Source organism: Dermacentor andersoni, chromosome 11 (genome assembly GCF_023375885.2).
Source record: "Dermacentor andersoni chromosome 11, qqDerAnde1_hic_scaffold, whole genome shotgun sequence".
Lineage (NCBI taxonomy): Eukaryota > Metazoa > Arthropoda > Arachnida > Ixodida > Ixodidae > Dermacentor > Dermacentor andersoni.
In genome coordinates this window covers 30,059,185-30,080,300 of record NC_092824.1, presented here as the reverse complement: position 1 = coordinate 30,080,300, position 21,116 = coordinate 30,059,185, and the positions used below count along the sequence as shown (strand labels likewise).

At 45.1% G+C, this 21,116-nt stretch overlaps 1 protein-coding gene across 3 annotated transcripts in view; it reads left to right on the top strand.

Annotated features, from left to right (window-relative positions):
- LOC140212824 (uncharacterized) overlaps positions 1–20,016 on the top strand; it is a 35,473-nt gene extending 15,457 nt beyond the window's left edge. For 2 of the 3 annotated variants that reach the window (XM_072285321.1, XM_072285320.1), the window contains 6 exons: positions 2,507–2,633; positions 5,436–5,509; positions 7,100–7,241; positions 8,366–8,439; positions 15,633–15,759; positions 19,380–20,016. In XM_072285321.1, coding sequence (XP_072141422.1) covers positions 2,507–2,633; positions 5,436–5,509; positions 7,100–7,241; positions 8,366–8,439; positions 15,633–15,759; positions 19,380–19,698 — 863 coding nt within the window. In that variant the 3' untranslated portion in view covers positions 19,699–20,016. The remainder of the gene's footprint in view (positions 1–2,506; positions 2,634–5,435; positions 5,510–7,099; positions 7,242–8,365; positions 8,440–15,632; positions 15,760–19,379) is intronic. The other variant, XM_072285322.1, reaches the window with a different exon arrangement.
- Positions 20,017–21,116: the final 1,100 nt, after the last annotated feature.

Below are 21,116 nucleotides of genomic sequence, written 5' to 3'. Positions count from 1 at the left end.
TCTGTCTGTCTGTCTGTCTCTGTCAAACGCCTTGAATGTCTCACGGTAGTTTTGTTAACTTGGTAGGCACAAAAAATGGCATAATATGACTAGAACGCATCAGCAATGATCAATGATGGGGCATAATTTGGATATGTCATGTAGGTCATGAAACAGCCTCCTACATCTTGGTGCTCTCATGGTCATTTCGTTCACTTGGTATCTGCAACAATTGGCATAGTATGTCAAGACTGCATCACGAACAGAAATGACAGGTCATAACAGGAAATTCCTGATTTTCGTGTCATGTACGTCATGAATTAGCCACCTACGTCTTGGTATGTACCAAAATTGGTATAGTATAAGAGTGTATGACGCACCTAAAAACTCGGTGCCCTTCCAATCTGTGAAGAATGACCAAGGAGGCTGTGTATGTGGGCCCCTTAATGGCGAACTGTACGCTGCAGCGGGTTGACCCGGCATTGCATTATCTTCGGAATCGTCCCACGTATGGAGAGTCCTAACGCCTGCTTAACCTCCGCTGCGGGTCTTCAGGATTTTTTGTTTCCGTGTGGACCCGATCCTGGGGGAACTAGCGCTTAACAGCACTCCTGTAATTGATTGGTCATGTCAAGAGTGAAATTCATGACATGCGTGTCATGTAGGTCATCAAACATCCGCCTACATCTTAGTACTCTCACAGTCGTTTCATCAACTTCGTAGGCTACGCGCACACGGCTTCGCATAACATCGACTCCCACAGGGCGTGTGATCTGCCAGATTTTAATGTTGTCGTATAGTCTATCCATGGCCTACACAAGGATGTTGGGAATGACAGCCGCTTGAAGCATGAAATACACGTAGCCCGGCAGGGGCGTCCGCGTCAGCAGGCGTTTGGTGTTTTGCGGCACCACGTACCCGAGCACGAGGCTTGGCCCCTCCCGCCTTCTCCTTTCCTCTCTCTTCATCTTTTTCTACGCACACGCACGCACACACACACACGCACACAATACATGCAGCTCCCGTTTTTGGCAACCTTCAGGAGACGTTGAGCAAAACTCGGGAGCCGTAATCCAGGAAATCAAGACGAGAATGGGAGGTGACTGGGGCGAGAACAAAACGAGAACAAGTGGGCATCGTTGGGAGATCAAAACGAGATCATCCGAGGAACCAGTCAAAATTAAGAAAATGCAGTCTCTTGCCCTCAACTCCCTGTACAGGCCCGCAATACGTAGGCTAGTTACTGCTCGAATAAGTTAGATATATTTCTTCCGATTCCAATGTTAGCGAGCAGAAGGAGTCCCAGGTGAAAGGGGTATACATGCTAGTCTCGAACCACTGGGTGCTATGGGAGGTCGCCCTTCTCAGCCACGACCTCTCCTATCAACTTTGGGGTATCCGGCACGCCGAGGATACCACCCGTGTCAAACGCCTCGGGCCGTCACCTAAATTGGGGTGGTTGTAGCTCCACTCAGCAAAATTCGTCAAACGTTTCGAATAGAGTTTTCAATCACTCACTCCTATTTCTTACTCTTGCCTGCTTACAACATCACTCAACCTGCAATTTCTTGTGCGATGAAGTTTACTTGGCCAGTTCGAATAGCGACGTTGAAAACACAAATACAGCGCCCCATACAATAAACTCATTTTTTGGCGCTGAAATATGGTTACCAGTGTTTTCAAAGGCAGAGGCGCGTGAGTTACGCGGCGTGGATTTGGCGCCGCCTCCAAGAGATGGCGCGGCGCTGCGTGGCCAGGCTGGCAGCATCGGGCGAGCCGCGCATGGTTATGAGGGTTAAAATGGTTTAGTAAACGTCGTACTTACTTCAACCAGTCTTTCTTTCTGTAAGCCATTTCATACTTGCATGTAATCGAGATTCCAGAAGCACGGGCAATCTTCATTCGTAATGAGCTCATAAAAATACATCGCTTGTAGCCTGTATTTCCTTAACAACTTCATCTAGAGGAGTCCTCAAATGCGATTCGGATACCGCCTTCTGATATGCGAGTACGTCGTTGACAAATGCATGTATGAATCATAGCAGGTCAACAAATTCTGCAGAGGTTGCACAGGGCACATTTTTTCTTTGCCTTCGTCTACAACGGGCTATGTCGGCTGCTCGTAATACATGAACAAGAGCAAGAACATTGTGAAGCATCTGATGCGCCTATTGTTTGATGATGCAGCAAATATAGTGGGTGAAGGTTAGCGCGAAGGAACGGACATGTTCATTTTAGCTCCGAACAATATCTTGTTCTGCCCGAGGTATGTAATGGAGCGTAATAATCTTCCGAAGAGGCCAACATTGCAGAATCTTGCGTGGACAGCTCCCTTATGCCCACGAAGCCTTGCATGCATTCAATACCGAGTTTCATAAAGAAAATTACACCGCATATGCAAACACTGCAATAGGATTCTTCTACCACTAAATGCTTTTGGCTTGACGATAAAAAAAAAGTCCTTTCTTATGATTTGGCCTAGCAGAGCTGGGAATTCACACTTTTTATGTTATTTGATAACATACAGGTGTCTATTCCAGCAGTAGCCCTAGTCACCTGCACCTGGGGCCCGCAAGCAGCATCGATCACAAAAAGCCCAGCACAAGCCGCGCTGGAATGGTGGAGGCATCTGCAAGTTTACAATACGGAGCTAGGTAAGGCGACATTAAGAAAAGTTTCATTGCTAAAAACTCGGAGACTACAGGGAATGCTTACCGGAGTTCAATTGTGCCTGTCCCCTCTAAATGTTCAAAGGGAGCGCTAGCTCTGATGTCTGAAACAGGAACTGCATCAGCAGTTTTGAGCATTCGGCAGGCGGAGCTGGCGTTAACATACTTCCTTGTTGCGAGAGAACGACTCGACACGGACAGAGCACAAAGCAATGGGTTTCCTACAGTATACTTAAGAGTACTCGGACACATCAATCGTTGAGCCCTCATCGGAATGATGGCAAGTACATAAATTTGTCTGATTATTCACATGTTGTTGTGGAGCCGTTTATTAAGCTTTGTCTGCCTTCATTATCGTAAATTTCAGAGCAATTTATGCACTTCGAAGTGAGGAATACGGTGCAAATACGCACAATCTGTACTAATGGAAGCCACTGAGCTTGTCCAGGTGGCCAAATCGAAATGCGCCAAGCGTCTCAAGGCACTGGCTTGCCCGCAATAATTATATAAATGCGTTTCACATTGCTTGTCGAAACATGCGTCCGTGGCGTAATAGTTTCAATATTGCACCCATGTGCTTAGATGTCCTGTGTTCCAATCCTGCCCTTAGAGACAATTGTAATATTATTTATTCAATTATTCATTACGCAGGACAATGTTGAAAAACCAGTTTACAAAGTCAGTATGCCGTTCGAAGCCAGAAGGGGGAAGTTAAGGAAATTCCATGTACATCCCATAATTCCCATGCTACCGTAGAAAATAGCACCAGAGTTATTGGTTACTGGTTATTGTATGAAACTGTCATAAAGCAGGGGAACAGCAAAGGGCGCCATCATGAAGCCATAAAAACTCGGCCGATGTTCCATGCTGCTAACACGCTGCAATATGCGGCACAGTTGAAGGCTCGTTGCCTGTTTGCTAACTCCAGTTACGGAATTCATATGGATAGTGAGGAGCAAGATGTTAATTTAAATGAAGGCTCATAAAATGAAACAGTGTATCTAAGTTTACCGAGGGAATGTAGCGTGTGCTCAAAAAAAGAAACTTGCGCTAGAGCGACAAAACCGGCGGTGGCAGGTTGGCCGGAACGCCTGACAAATGGCTCTTCTTCGTTTCCCTGATAGTTTGATTTGTGTGCGTGTGTCCACCATGAACAATCGCTAAATGAAAGGCGTCACTGTTTCGTTGGGCGAGCTTTGAGTTCATAGGCCGAACATATCCCCCAATGTCTCGACAGTTTCAGGGGACCAATAAATCGTTTGTTAGGTTCTGGGCTACTTGCTGCTTGCGTGGAGTATTACCCGGCTTCCCTTTTTTTAACGTCATTGTGTGCACATTGCGTCAGTTCTCTTACCGTATTCAAAGTGTGTTGTGACCCCTCAGAAAAGGCACCTGAATTAACACGACTGTCGGATGTACATAACTCAGTCTATACCCTCGGTCCCGCATCCAAGTGTATTCAGTGTATTCATAAGAGCGCCTGCTTAGGCGACTCTTGGCACACCCATAAGTTCTGTATATTGACTTTTTTACCCGAAGACACACCTCAGTATGAGCTTAAGAAAGAGCGCGATCTTGCAAAACTGAAGCTATGCAGGTTCCGACTATATTACCTAGAAGAGACAGTGGCGCTGCACTGTTTTGTTGAATGCATTGTAATGCGCGATGGGGTCACTTTGGATCGGCATCTTTCTCGCAGAGCCAGGACAGTTTCAATGCCGGCCTGGCAAGCGAAGCAAAATGACGGTTAAAATCTTTTCCTAAATCAGTACGTGACGAGCTGCTTTTTCTTTATTGCTACATACGCAAAAATATTACTCAATCAGGAGGACATGTGCTTTTATGTCCAAATATGCGAAACCACAGAGTGTCTGCAGGTCGCTCAAGTTTGAGAACAGATTTCCGTAAGCATTGCAACAGTTTGCCAGCATATGTTATGTACTGTAGGTGAGATAACTTCATCGAAAGATATACTGCCGGTGAATAAAAACATCTTACGAATGTTTCATTTGAAGAAATCTATATCAAGGCAGCCATAAACATGTTTCAGGTTATGCAACGTTCTAGATAACGCCGTGGACCTCTATAATATCCCGACATTCCATAGGCATCACGATGTCCGACAGAAAACTCGCATACACAGTGTCGCCAGATGTCCTTCTAGGTAATATTGCGAGAAAATTTATGATAGGGACTATCGAGGCCTGCTCGTAATCATCACGAAGACCCTTATGTCCTAAGTATGACGACACATGTGTAGCCCAGGCAGACTACTGGAAGTCCCGTGAACAACTGCAGTTGGGAGGGCGACCAAGAGGCGGCGAACAGAGAAATCCTTGGTACACACCGGCTTCCCGCTCATGCATGGTTGTAGGTGGCCTGATCAGTGCTTCGGAAATCACTTGTAATAGGGAGTGGCGTCAAGGAACGTTCACTTTGGGACAAGCACCTGTAGCCTTCTTCGCAAGTCTTTATTCAAATATACAGTGTTTGCAATACCATGATACTGACTTTGTTTATTGATCTTATACCTTGGTATAGATGTAGTAGCTTGGCCCTTTGTCTTGCCAAATAACATTTTTGTTCAAATTGATCTCGTAGCTGGCAGTATATTGTATAAGATCAATGTATCTGTGTAGGTTATGGTTGCAGGGCGCAAACGTTTCAAGAAGGGGACTTGTTCTCGTGAGTTGCATCAACTTGCCGAAATGTTGGCCTCGGAAACAACCTTTGTTACGCCACTGTTAATCACCGCAGGCCTTACTGTTCGTTTGTTTTCTGTTCTAGAAATCCTCAGACCACGCGGGTTCACCAAAGCAACACGCAGTACTACCCGACTGCAGGCACATCCAGCATCCAGGGTACGCGTGGGAAGGTTTTTAGACGTTCGTCTACCACGCCTCATCTTGCTGGTGATTGAGGAAGCTGATGTCTGGTATCGCACACGATACATTTAAAGAGCATTTCCGCTTGCTCTCAGATGCACGGTTCTGCGCATGTAAATCTGAGCAGAATATTCTAAATTGAACTGTCGTTCCATGAAATAAGGCTCCCCTGTGACAAGATTGAATAGACTATTCGCTGCGTTGATCAAACTGCACGCACGTGTGCGATTCTGCTCTAATCTCTAGGATAGTTTGTAGATTATACTTGAGCAATTTCTGATGCCCATTTACTAGACTTACGGTAGCTATATGTGCATTTATAATGTTTAGCGTTCCCAAATAACGAGGCGGAATACAATAGGCGCTATAAGACGCTACCTGGCCATGTGAGATAGGTTTGTCGCAACTACGAGACAGGTTGTCCCGGTTTGCTGTTCAACATATGTCCACGTCACGACGAATGAATACAGTGGTGACGCTGCTCAACCCTTGCATTAGTAGCAATGCTTGTTTTTGGAGCTCTCTATTAAAGTGCATAATCGCATGATGAATTCAACTCGGCTGCGCATCTAGTTGTTACCTTAGACTTGACGAAAAAAAAATTCTACGAAATAGTCGTAACAATTGGATGGAATGTAGAAATGCCAGACGCCGACGAAGACAACTGTGCATTATTGTATAACAATTTCGACAATTTCTTCTACAGATAAAAAAAGGCTTTAAAAACCTCAGGCTACGCTGGATCCGTCCTCGACATGACCACGTGTCCGAAGCCAAGCTCAATTTCTTGAAGGAATGAATTGTTGTGCCCACGCGTAAACCATAGATGCACGGGAAAACTATGCCGGTTTCTGAGTATGAAAGCTTTGCAGTTTACAAAAGAAATTTGCTTTTTTACCAACATGTCTGATGAGGACAACTCTTTCTTGGCCTGGCGGATGACAATTTTCTCTTTCATGAACCCCTCCTTGCATTTCGAGATAAACACATAGGCAAAAGATGGAGAGCTTATGTTCGGGTTCGCCTAAGCCAAAGCCGTTGATCTTACAAAAAGCTTTCCCATTTAGTGAGATAAACTATAGATAAGCAGCCAATACGAGTGCAGTAAATTACTATAAAACTCTGCGGTTTTCTTGTGGTTAAATTTTTTAATAACGGTAGAACACTAGTTTGTAGCCATTGGTCTATACATGCACGTTCAATCTTATTGTGTGATAAGCCAAAGCGATGGTTAACGCCTCGTAGCCTATAGCGGAGGTAATGCATTATCCAAACACAAGAAGCTAGCAAACCAAAGTCAGGCTTTGTAAGATCAACCATGCTCTAGTCTAGGCATCAAAGGCCAAGGAATAAAACAATGAATAACTCCCAATGCGCATACTTGTCTTTTTCGTAGCGCAACGTTGGGCCTTCCAGCTTTTGTTGCTTGCATTTAGAGATGCATTACAGGCGGAAGCACTGCTGTTAAGATTTATAAGCATAAAGACTCTTACGAAAACTTATTGGTCCCCTCGCGTTCCTAGCAGGGAATGTGACACAGTGTGGATCCAACACCTCTGATTTCAGGGTATACACACAACAGAGAAACCGTAAGCACCAGTTTCACACTTCCAGTCTACAGCAGCAGCGGCGGTGGCAAATACGCAGTGGTCAGTACAAGCCACGCGGGCACGGAGGAAGCATCGGGCATTCTGGGAAATGATGCTAGGTGAGCCAAACTTCTGTAGGAATTCCTTTCAATAGAGCAACTAATTTAGACGTCATGGAACGCCGTATATGGCACAGTTATGCTTGAATTGACGAATTTGTGCGATGGATTGAAGTTCTCATGCCTGAAGCTCCGAGTATCAGCTCTTTTCACAATATGGTGCTGGCTTTAACCGGAAGCTTTATTTGGGGATCTGCTACCTAGGGCGTAAATGCGAGAGGGTGAATAGTCTTGCTCCGCAACCACCGCAACAACATTGGTAAACCTTGTGCCGTCTTAAAAAATATGCTAATATTGAAATATAAAGGAATTTTATTTTCGATTTGTTAAGAAAATCGAAACTCAAGTATGGAAATTACAACTTAATTAAGCTTCAAAAAATGAAATGATGATTTAAACCACCCTAATATCACATCTAAAGTGCCTAAAATTGATGTATTACACAGCACTAAAAAACTATTTTATGAGTAGATATCTTGGAAATTCTCGCATAAATGCTAACTATTTTACGCGTCTATGTTAGGATTGGTCATTTCAGATTTTTTTGAAGTTGGAAACCAAAACAGAAATTTTTATTCAGGCAATTCTTGGAATTTAACTGCGTCTATTTAATGCAACATCTTTCAACGAAATTTACACCGAAGATAATAAAAAACATTGTTCCTTTGCCTTGACGCGCTTTCATTATTCATTTGCCCACGAAGCTCGAACCTAATAAGGACATAAGCCAGTCTAGAGGCCGGCAAAGCTGGCATGATTTACAATTTAAACTAGAAGAGTTGAGCAGCACCATAAAATTCCATTAGCCATGTGAACAATAGCCTTAAATATAGGTATAGAAATGGCCCATTACCCACACAATAGCAAACAATGTTCACCTAAAGCTTAGCGCAGATATTTCAAAAGAGCAAGAGACAGTAAAGCATACGTGCACAAAGCGCGCATGAATCTGCTCCCGAGCAACACGCCTGCAACACGCAAGCAAACGTCTCCCTCTGAAAGGGCACTTATCTTCATGAGTTCCGCCCCCTTGTCGAAATGTTGACTTCTGCTAAAATCTTCAGCTACCTTTGTTTACCATCGCAGGCCGCACTGTTCATGTGCGTATCTTTCTTGCATTTTAGAATTCCTGACGCCACCGGCGCTGAGCCATGGAGTATGCAGTACTACGCGGCTTGTGGCACAACTACAGTCTCCGGTAGGTGTGGGAAGATTTTCAGCCGCTGGTATTCAACGCCTCACCTTGCACATGACTCAGCAATCTATCTACAGTCGCATACGACACATTTCTAGAACATCGCCGCTGGTTCACGGGTGCGCGATTCTGCACCTGTCAATCTGTGCTCTACATTCTGCATAGTTTCTAGTACAAGAAATGTAACTCCTGCCGCGTGATGTTAGGCTCACGGTTGAGATGATCTGATGGGTGAATTGCTGAGGCGATAACACTACTCGCGTGTGTACGGTACTGTACTCCTGCTGAGGACAGTACCAGTAAGCCAGTAATTAAAAGAGTAAGCAGGGATTCCCAGTTTGCTATCTTGTCGACGTCACCAAAAAACAGCAGCAAGGCTCCTTCAGCTTTGCCATTAGAAGAAACGTTTTTTTCTAGGGGCGGCTTATTGTTGATTGAACTGTTTAACTGCATGATGAATTAAACTGTGCTGCGCTTCTTGTCCTTACCTAGGACTTCCCAGCAGTGCTACAATATAGTCTCATATATTACCGAAAGTGCACGCGGAGGAGCCCGAGGCAATCTTCTTTCCTCCTCGTCCTATGTTCCTTCATTTGCTTTATGTCACTTTATTCGAACAAATGAATGAATGAACGAACCTGCATGTTCCCAAGCACTCTGAAATTTGTCTTCCGGGTCCTTAACAACAGCGGAGTGCTGCAACGCTAGAAATCCACGAAGAGCGCTTTGTACAGTTGAAGCACGGAACACATCGACGGTCTCCATGTTTTCCATCCATTGCTTTTAAATGGTGACATAGGTTTCATGGTGGTGTCCACAAGAGGTCGCGGTCAACGATGATTTCCAAACATTGATGGGTTCTCTTGTGCATGATAGGCTGGCCATTAGTAGCCACCGGGTATCCGGCCATTCATTTTCGCATTAAGGTGACTAATGCGCTTTCTGCTGTTAAGATGCCGAGGCGCTGCCTCTTAACATAGGCATACATCAGCGTTGCAGCCTTTTGTAATCTTGCGTGAACCTGCGGAGCAGCTATTTCTGAAGCCAAGATGCAAATGTCGTCTGCATAAATTGATATTCTGACCGAGTATGGCAGGGATTCCGCTAGCCAAATCAGAGCTATGTCGAACAATATGTGGTGTAGTGGTCGGTAATTTCACCATCCTCGGTGAATACAAAAAAAAAATGCTCATTCGGGTCAGGTTGCTCCCAATTCAGCTAATAGCGTGACCTCCGATTTGAACGGACACGAGCGCGTGAACGATGGCTTCACGTGAAACGTTGCCATACGCGCCAGTCACGTCTTACGATAGCGCTAAGGAGAGGCATTTGGGTGTAGGCTGTTGTTGGATACGCAAAATCAATGACGTTGTCGACCGACGAAAGGCCACGTTAAAAGCGGGTCATCGCGTCTGCATAAACATTGCAATGCTCAAAAAAAAAACTCGAGGCGCGTGGGGACCATCCTCTCAGTTAACTTGCCAACAAAGCTGCCGAGAGCAAGAGGCAGATATGATTTGAGTTCAAGGGGCCTCTTTCCGTCACTCCAAGGAACGTTGGCATGACCCAGCAGGACCTCTCGCTCTTGATGTTCAACAAGGCGTACAGCAGCGTGCACTATATTATCTAGTCAAGGGCGAAGAGGAACGCCTGCAAACGGCTAGAGCAGCCTCCAATTCTTCCATGTAGAAAGGTTCGTCCGTTGCCGAAGCTTGCGTGAAGGGAACTTCGTACAATTAAAGATCCTTTCCTAACACTCTGTCACCTGAAATTGTCTCACAAAATTCTTCTCCAACATTGACTTCTCGACAGCCTTGGTGGAGAGCCTCTGCCTTAAAGTGGTTGCGTTGCCGAGCAGAAACGCGTACGTCCTGGAGATTAAGCCTTACGCAAGACAGTACTTTGCGGGGGTCCAACTAGTTACAGAATGAGTTCCATTGTTCGTTGCATATTCGGTCCATGTGGCAATGTATTTTCTTCTGCGTCCGCCTGGCCTCCCTCGGGTATAGCATCGACTTGGTGCGTCTATGTCTGTTCTCTGCATGTCGACGTACTACACGAAACCTACGCTCGAAATGAGATCTAACGAATACATTGCTGCGCCAAAAGGAAAATAAAGACTTAGGAGGGAGAGTAAGAAGCGACAAGTCGAGTGCTGAGAGTAGTGATAGCGGTCGAGAGTAGTTTCTTACTGTCCCTCCAAAGTCTTTATGTTCCTTTTGGCGCAGCAATGTATTCGTTAGATCTCAACCAACTCGCCCAGCAACAAGTTCTGCTGGAAATAAGCCATCGCGGGACCAAAGTGAGATACAGCCAGCTTCTGTACGACGACCCTCTCAAGAATGTCGGGCTGCCGTCTTTCAAGAGGGAGAAGTCATGGCCCAAAGCAAAAGGTACAAGAGTCCTGGCTCCTAAATTCTTACAAAGACAGAGAGAGAGAGAAAGAAAGCAAGGATAGCAAAGGCACGCAGGTCAACCAGACGAGCTTCCGGTTTGCTACACTACACTCTGTGTAATGAAAAAAGGGGGAAGGGAAAGACTTAACAAGGAGAAAAAATGCCCCTTCATAGTAGGAGCGGCGTAGCTGTTGAAGCAATCGAAATTTACGGGCACCTGTAAGAAATCGACTTAAGGTTCAAACAAGCGACGAATCGCCTCCAAATGGTCTCTCCATTCATTGAAGTGCACAGTAGCAGGAACTTTTGTTGTGCGTGCATATTTCTTTCGTAAAGTGCTGAAAGCGTGCTTCAGTGACCCATCCTACTCTTTAAGTTCAACCGATAAAGAAAAGGCCTAATAAACATACACGTCTGGTGTATAACCAGCACAGACGATGCAATAAACTGCCTTATTCGCTTAAGCGCACTCTTCAATTTTAATGCGTAAGCATTCCCTGTAGAGTACCCTTGCAAAATCGGTAATTAACACGAACAGTCTTTTGTCTCCAAAAACCTTTTGTCTGCAAAATAAATGCATAATTGGTGAAGTTAACACATGCTACTGTTAAAATTGGGTAAATGTAAATGATTGGTCGCTTTAGAATAGATAAAGAAGCAATGGAATACGACAAAAAATGAGGAAACCCGTTATTGTCGGCCCCTTGAAAGCTTACTTTTGCGCATTAGAGTTGCGCATGCAAAGAAGCCTGCTTTGGTGTGCGGAGTATGAATAATCATAGAATGGCTGCTTGGGAAATGCGATAATAGTGTAATTTTAGATGATTTTTGGCAGCCTAAAAAATTTTCCTCCTCTGAAATTTGTCTGCGTCATGCCTTAAAGAATAACCAGCTTGGAAGGACTGTATCTCAGAAATGCCAAGGATGTCTTCACATTTCATCCCACAAAGATAAGCGCATTGACGGAATTCTCGTTTCTGAGACTTCAGACCATGTAGCGTGAGGCTAACCAGTGCATAGCGGCGGCCAAAGCAAAAGGTTAGTTGTCGCTGGTTTCCTCCAACATTGAATTTCGTAGTGCTCACTCTACAGACATGTATCTATCCAAGTAACCAACAAAGTATTGGCTATTTCCGAAATGTGGCTTGCTGAACCAGTTCCACTCCGAGAGTTTCACTATGTAGCATGATGCGGCCTATGCAGGACACGGATGATAAAGAACACAACATGCTACCGAAACCCTGAGAATTGTCTACTAATGAGCAAGCATTTTTAGACATCAGAAAAGCGGTTGGAAGGTAGACATGCACAAGGTACGATAAGCAAGTAAACAATAGCGAACTAACAGAAGAGCCAAAGAACGGCTAGCCATTATGAAACAATAGTCAGAATTTCTGCAGCATTTTTTAAATTCCATATTTCATGATAGTGCGTGCAACAGAATTTTTTCGGACTCGCGATGCAGGCAGCACGGCATTTTTTTAGAAGATCACCGTTCCATGTAGCGAGTGTCAAAAAAGTTTACGACAGTGATGCCATCCCCTGGAAAGAACTCCAAATGGGCCGCAGGGTCCCGGACCTGGCATCTGTTCTCCATTCGCATCTCATGACATGCCTGAACCAAGAATCGGTGCATCCACGTGTCAGGCATCCAGTAGAAGCGATAGAACACCGATGAAAGCCACGTAAGCTTCACGGCTATAGCCGGGCGCGAACCATCTTCCAATATTTCCACAAAAAAAATGCACTCAAGCAGTCGATGGTCACCACGTGTTTCCAGAATCAACAGACAAAAAAAAAACACGCCCGCTGTCCACGCAAGAAGGGTGGAAGAGCTCGTCAACACCAACATCGAGAAAGCACGACCTCCCTACCCTCGACCGCAGCGCCCCTTCACAGACGGGGGACAAGCTGCGTCCGCTTTACGAGACAGAGTTCTGGAAATGAAATTGTTTCATATATATATATAGATATATTCCAGAATTGCTTAACGTGGACCAATTTTTCCCTGGAAGCGTTTGTAAGAGCGTATGCTGTGGATAAGCAATTACAGCTTTGACGACACCAGCCCCTAATATACAGGCTGAGCCTTACAAACTGTGTCCGAGGATGCGCTTAGAAGGCAGACCAGTAGCTTAGTAAAACTCTGAATAACTTAGGCAAGGTACGTGGAGATTCGGATTTGAGAACTTCCAGCGTGATCTCGCCGCTCTAAATGTCTTCGTTATGGCTTCACCAAGTAAATTGTACGTTGATGCCATTGTACAGCAGAGGCTCGACTAATAGTACGCCCCTGTTTGTTCAGCAATATATCCAGACAGCTTCTTTAATTTCGCCACTTTTTGTTCGGCTTTTAAGGGCAACGAAATATTCGTGCAGAATTGTGCAAGTTGCTCGCACGTTTTCATTCTGCTACTGCAGTTTGTCTTAGAAGTGTTTAATTGCATGATAATATAATTGTGAGCACAAAATATAGTGATAATCAAATTGTAAGTGAAACTGCGTACATTTTCTCGATGATACATTTTGGAGTGGCTGTCATGCCAGTAACATCAGAATCCTAGAAAAAGATCGAAAGTCACTTAGGAATGCGAAAACCCAATGACTTCATGGATGTACACTTGCGATTATCACGTGACCGTGATACGTCATACATTGTCACGTGTCCTTCACAATTCTACCTTCATCTGCCGTAATCCACCTTGCTACAGTTTGTACGAACTTTAACCGAATTTATTCCACCCTAATTCACATTCATCATCAGCCTGGTTATGCCCACTGCAGGGTAAAGGCCTCTCCCATACTTCTCCAACTACCCCTATTCACATAATTTACCCACAATTCCTCATAATTAGCGTTGTTCTATTTACTACCTTCTGTATCACTACTGACGTCATACAAGACGCTGATGACGTCACATTTTATTGCTTTAATATACATACTTTGAAGGCCTAGTAGACACAACAGAAAGAAGGGGTGAAAGTATACAATATTTGCAGTGCAGGGCAAGAATAGAAAATTTACCTGTAATACAATTTGAACAGAGATGTTGAATTAGTGCTGTCACAAACAGACTGTGGATGCGGGAAGGCGGTTCCATTCAGTGGCTGTTCTTGGCAAAATGGAAGAATAGCGCATCAATTTTATGTTGATGGTCGATGCGAGACGACATATAACTTGGTACGGTGAAATACTTTCTTTAAGAGAAGGGTTGAAGTACCATATTCTATGAAAAATACACAGACGAAGGTACGTACGACGTAACCAAAGGTAAGGTTGACCTAGTCTTCTTTTCGTAGACGTGACGCTAAAATGACGTGAATAATATGAGAGAATAAAAGGGCGGCGCGGTTCTGAATGCTTTCTGAATGTTTCAAGGCAAATGACAAGATTGGCATGAGCAGGGTCCCGTATGGATTGTTGTTGCGGAGAACGCCATCTTTCCTACCTGAAAGGCCATAAAATGCTTTATCATTAAAAATGCAATACCTACACTCATTGCTCAATGCGTGTACGTGTACACGTTGCTTAGATTTATGCATCAATGCGTTCAACACCCTTTAGTCGTCGATTTCACACCCTTCTAGCAAAGTCGCGCCTTATGTGTAGTATAGACCCTTGTGATAGGGTGTTTTGACAAAAAAGGGTGCTAAAAAGGTGTGAACATGGGTGTAAATACAGAAAGCACCTCTCTTACCACCCATAAGGGTGTAAAAATGTTTAATGTGTAACAGTACTTTGTGGAGGCAAACCACCTTTTTCGCGACCTGCGACAGATGCGAGTTGCGTAGACTCGAGCTTGCGCGAGTCTGCAAGTGCACGCATGCTCTAGATTTAAGAGTTGTCTTCTAAAAGAGTTGAAACAGAATGCCCAGAATTTAGAAACTCTGCTTCGGAAACAAATATCGCATTTGTGTAAACTGATTCCGTTAGGATATCTAAAGCTGCCGATTTCGACCTAAGAATTTACAATACGCGAAAAGTACAAAAATATTTAGGAGCGGTTGGCAATGTATCACGAAATGTGGTTTCTAGAATTGTAATATTGTTTTTATTCCTCTATAAAGATCTGTGAACTTGATATTGTTTCTTTAGAAAACTGTTCCCATCCAATATTTTTCATAAAGACGTTCAGAGCCTGAACAAAAATATTCAGTCATAACATTTTATTATTTTCTTTCGCATTCAATAGGCGCCATCAAATTTGGTGCAGGGATGACCGACAGAAACGACATCTATTTTTTCCCGTATTTAGACAGGAACATGCGTGCTGCAGGTTCGTTTAGCGCACTACTACATCAGAGGCTTTACAATACCGAGAACGCGTCCTTTTTTGTTTAAGACAAGTTGGCTGTCTGCGAAAGCATGCTCATTGAATTGATCACATCATCCATTGCCACCATGGTGAAGCATGGAATGCGCCTTTTACAGGAAATTAAAAGCACCAATAAGACTCTTGTACCGCACCAAGAAATTGCGACCTGTCGTCTTTCGCTTAAAACACGGTCGTGTTGTAATCTCCTGTACTTACAGCGTACTTAGCTTTAGAAAAATTCACCATTCCACGGATCTGATCGTGACTGTCTCTTTATTTACTACGAAGTTCTTGCTCGCACTCAATGCAGAATTTCGGAAAATAAGCACCACACACAGCGACACTGCAGCCATGTTTCCCTACCAAGAAATTTCAACTAAAACGTTTTGCATGCCACCATTTCTCAGCACGAAATTGTCATACTCTACGAATGACCTGTCCAGAGCGGTGAGTAAACATCTCTGCTGCTTTTCCGGGCCACACAGATGCCACTGACAGCGGAAGCATCAGTCACCCACCCATGGTGTCCAGCACCAGCGCCGATCCCGCCACGCCTATTACAAGCCATGCTGGCTTGGAGAAAGCATCGTTTATCCCGGAAGAAACCGACAGGTCAGCCCACATTTGGAAATGTTCATTTTAAAGGGAAGCTGAAAGCTTTTCCCGAAAAAATGAGTGAAGAGCAGTACGCCGTGGTTTTCAACCCTCTGAATTCGAATATCGCATCGAAATTGAGCGAAAGAAAGCGCAAACATATTTTATTTTGACGAAAAGTGCCGCAGCAGACACGCCCAGCTCACGCGCCTCGTTTCCGCCTGTGATTGGTCGGGCGCCTCGTGACGTGAACAATGGTGTTCGTCCGGACCGACTGCTGCCGCTACGCACGAAGCACGGTGCAAAGTAGTTTGGTGATGTTTTGCTGAGGCGGTCATGGAACTTTTCGAGAGCTTGCGCTTCTCTGAGAAATTCGGCGTAAAGTCCAAACTCTACGAGAGTGATTTTGCGCGCGACGGTGACGGGCGATGGCTTCGAGCGACAAAACGGGCCATCGCTTGAACAAATCGGTCGGTGTTGTCGCTCGATCGCTCATTTCTAGCAATCTGGAACTCGTCGCTCGTAGCCCGGGAATGCTATGAGCGACTAGCCAATTGTGCGAAGCCGAAACTGGATGTACCTAACTCAAATACTACTGTTTGTCGCACGGAACGAGCAAACTATTGAATTTTACACGTGCAAAAATAAGAACCTAGTGCAAGACCTTCAGAAATATTTTGTGCTCCTTCTTCAGTAAAATACATCAACTTAATTTGATAAAGCATGCGTCGCGCTATAGTTTCGGCGCGTATATTGCTGCCCCCATACTGGGAAGTCGTCGCTCAAAGCCGTCGCTCGCGTGGAGTTCGGCTTGCAGACGACGAGCGAACGCGACAGCCATCACCTCGCTTGTAGCGCTGTCGCTGTCGCGTGCAAGGTCATTTGTAAGGGGTTTATACTTGTACATACTACATGTACGAGCCGATTGCCAAGAGCCAGCCTCTCCAAGAAGCAAAAAATGCTGGTGCAAGCACTGCTTTCCACGCGAACGAAGGCGAAGTGTTAGCATCTCCTTGTGTTGGAAATGTTCTTTGGCGGGTATGTTTTTTGCTAAGCTACATTCAGCGTTCCAGTGAGTACGTTTCCGGGCAAACAACTGTAGTGTTACGTTCCTGCATACCTCCTCGTAGAACGTAAGCGGTGATGCGATCTTTAGCATTTGTGCGCTGCCCCGAAGCTGTCGGCAATCTACAGAGACGGTTTAAACGCGGGAAAAGCTTACCGGCTGTTGTAGCACGTGTAGCATAGCACCTTCATCAGCGCGCCATCCGCACGCTACTCGTAACTGGCGAATTCGGTCGGCTACGTGAGATGGACGGTTTCTTATGTGTGCGAGAGACGGCGGGGGGGGGGGGGGGGCGCAGCGTCTTGGCATGAGCAGGCTTTCCAACACATGCAAACTTTACGCTTGCACTGCGTTGTGATAGCTGCATGCAGGCTGTTTCACAACACACGTGCGAATAGAAAATTCGCGGCCCTTGGCGATGAAACCTGCGTCAAGGGTGGGCGATAAACATACGCCTTCCGTTCAGCGTGCTAACTATATTTTTTACGAGAACCCAAAGCACGCATTATTGGTAAACTCCGGAAGTAATCGTCACGGAAGTGGTTAGAGCACAACACTGCTGTTCTTGAGCGCGTGAAGTTGTTTCGCTTCACAGCAGCCTCCCACTTAGCTGAAAGCTTCTTGTCTTGGAGGAACTAATGAAACATCGGAACATCGTCGCGGCCGCTGGTGTTCGTGCAAGCGTAGGCTGCACAGAACGCCGGCATGATCGGCCTTCATGTTCAATTGATGCTGCGCACGTCAACTACCACTCCTACACACACACAAATAAAGGAATGTAGGGTCGAGCAAAGCAGATTAGGACGGCACGCACGCAGAAATAAGCCCGGTCAGGCACGGTGGCGTAGACTGCGAAAGAGCGGAAAACCAGTGTTGACGTCACTAAGCCGCGGTTTCCGGTCTCCGCTCGCATCGTCAGCGTCAGCAGCAGTGCGCGGCGCTCGACAGGGAGCGGAGCTACAGCGCAAATTTAACCAACGATTGCGTCACTCCTAAGTGAAAAATCCCCCCCAAAATTTTACTTTCATGGTTTATAAGGTTCCCGCATCCGTATATGAGCGTCTTATTGAATTCGACAGACTCTTCAGCTTCCTTTCAACACAAAGCAGCCCAAGGACAGCCCGAAATGCTGCCCATAGTGCAATCATGACTGCACTCACCAACTTGTTCTGAGGAGGGGAGTGCTGATGCCTGAAAGGTGCAATATCTCTGCTATTGCTCATAGCAGGCAGCCCCTCAGGGCAGCGTGTTATGCGTCAGCATGCGTTAGGTGTGTAGCGACACCACGAAACTAAGCACATGTGGTTCGGAACCTGCCGCGATCAGCCATGCGCGTCTTCACCGGGTCGAGGGAAAAGGACAGCCTCAGGCATAGCCAATACGGGGTGTTTGGACCTGTATGGAGTCCCGGTGGATGCGCTTATGAAAATGACTGTTGAAATGTTGATGGCATATAGTTGACGAATTGTTGACTCAATAGCCTTTCAACAATACCTCAACAATTATTGAAACCACAGAGCAATAATTCAACAGTAAGGTTGTTGGGCAGTTCACAACAAAAAAGTCGTTCACTCAATTCTGTTGGTATACTGTTGAATAGTATTGAGTATTATTGAGCCATTGTTGAGTAGTTTTCAACAATAAAGTCGTTGACTAAATTCTCTTAATATATTGTTGAATAGTATTGAGTATTATTGAGCCATTGTTGAGTAATTTCCAACAATAAAGTCGTTGACTAAATTGCGTTGATATATTGTTGAATAGTATTGAGTATTATTGAGCCAATGTTGAGTAGTTTTCAACATTAAAGTCGTTGACTAAATTCTCTTGACTTATTGTTGAATAACATTGAGTCACGAGCAATATTGAGTTTCGAAGTACATGTGAAAAACACACGCACATATGTATGTGTGCGTCTTTCGCACATATATGTTGCTTTACTGATCACTTGATCGCCATTGCATATATACAGGGTGTTGTTTCACGTTAGTTGAACCATAGACGTATATACACGTGTTTCAGCTAATTTTACTCAGAGTTTAAAAATATGCCGATGCACCGTAAGACGATCCGACCAAATGCAGGTTGCTCACTCTTGTATGTGCCACCCTATTCTTGTATTTTTCTTAAGTAGTTAATTATACAAGAAAATTAGTCATCATAAAGAGTCAGTTTTGTGGCTGGCCGATGTGCGCATGGGCGTCTTTCGTCAGCGTCAAAGCAACAGATGACAATAAGGTAAATTAGGGGGCTTTGCAATTTCTGCTGTCGTCTTAGAGGGTTAGAGGGTTTCTTTCACCTCGTTGATTTTTAGCATCGCTCAACACGGCTCGATGGCTCCAAGCAAGAACGCGGTTTCGTAACATTCTCGATATTTAAGTTTCCGCGATTGTTCCGGGCGCCAAATCCGTCATCGGAAAGCGTCGGCATTGTAAAATAAAGTGTCGGTTGCAAAGGTGGTAGCACTCTAGAGGAGTAGGTTTTTCCTGTAACCAGCTCCATCATCCCAAATTTGGGCTCCTTACAGAAAAGATTAACTAATCAAGTGCCCTCCCGATCTGTTGTCTCGCAGAGTTCCTGAAGAAACCAGAGAAGCAGCGTGGCAACAGCGAGAGAACCAGGCTACCAACAGAATGCAAGAGTGCCACGTGTGTCGGTTCGGTTTCACCGACGCGGAGGCCTTTCAAAAACACGCCGCTGACCACTCGCTTGGGAAAAACCACAACTGTCCCGAGTGTGGCAAACTGTTTAAGAGCCGTTGGAATCTCACGAGGCATTTAGGTACGCATGGCGAACCGTCCTTTGAGTGCCGCGTGTGCGGCAAAAAATATTACACCAAAGGTGGCCGCACGAGGCACATGCTTTCATGCCGCGTTGGCGCACAGGACTGAGAAGCCGTCGACGGGTCTCCTTAACAGGGCAGCACCCGCCACGAAATTGGTCGATCAGGTCCGGAAGCACCGTCGCACCTGACGGTGGATTCGGCATCGCTACAGCCGTATATTCACCCGGGAGGAGTGCCTTCTCTGGATGTCACCCTCGCACCAAGATCCATCATGTGCCTTCGGAGAAGAACTTGCGGTCTGGGCCTCAACAGTTCTAGCTGTGAGCTAACTTGCTGACAAACAAAACTGGGCTAATCTTATTTCTTCTGACTAGGGCTGAAGAAGGCCTGCGAATAAAGTTCTTACAGTGGTTATCTCGAGGAATACTGTCCGCCAGCTCTGTGGTTTCCTTCGAAGAATGCATCCTTTTTTCGCATTCCTCCAGCCATGGTTAAAATAAATTTGTCTCCTGGATTGAACAAAATAGGGAGATATCTTTCTTGGAAAACATGGTAGTAAGGATATTTATAGTAGAGTTCTTAACAGTGAAGCTGAGTAAAGTCCCGCCCTAATATTCTTGAGCCTTGCTGGTAACGTTATGAATAGTTTTAGTGGCCTGCATTGTACAAACAAAACTGTTAAAAATGGTCCATATTTGTTCAATGGTGGAAGCTCAAGACTCTGCCCGGTGAAAGGGGATAGTCAAAGCTGAAGAACAGCTACAATAGGTGGCTTCGCTCAGGCATGTAACTAATTATCAAATAAATCATTGCAGTGGCTAATTATTGGACATTAATGACGATGCTTTACTGCCATCCCTTTTATAACGGAGTGGATACAGCCAACTATCTCGTCAAGCAGGCTATAGCCTGCTTGATTGATCAGGTGTACTGTACATCCTTTTATTACAGTGTTCTTGTACAAATCTCTGCAATCCTCTTTTTTTTCTCAGCGCTTCTCTGTCTGCCTTCTATCGCTACGTAGACTTGCAACGAATCAGGTCGTATCAATTTCTTTCCTGCTTTTCTTACACTAATACTCTTAACGTCTTTTCGTTATCGCGATTGCTGAGCGGTTGGTGCTTCCAGACATATTAAACTGAAGCGCTTTTGGAAGGTTTGTGTTACCTCCGGGTCTCGCCGAATAAATCCTTTCGCATGCCATTAGGAGGTGGCGAGTGGGCTCCGAATATATGCTGCAGCATTCACATGTCTTGTCTTGTTGCAAATATTTGCTCCGTACGTTTTTTGTTCCTTGACAACGAGCTCGAGCCTCAAGAATTGCAAGCCCGTTTGTGTTATCCAACATGTTTTCTTCCAAATTTCTTTCTGCCCGTTCCTCTAAATGTCATTGGTATGTTTATTTACATTCTTTCCGGCCAAGTTGGTGTCTCTTTCTCTCTTGAGTGGCTGCGGTGTTCAGCTGCTAAGCGTTAGGGCGCAGGATCGAATCCCGGTTACGGCGGCCGTATTTTGACGGAGGCG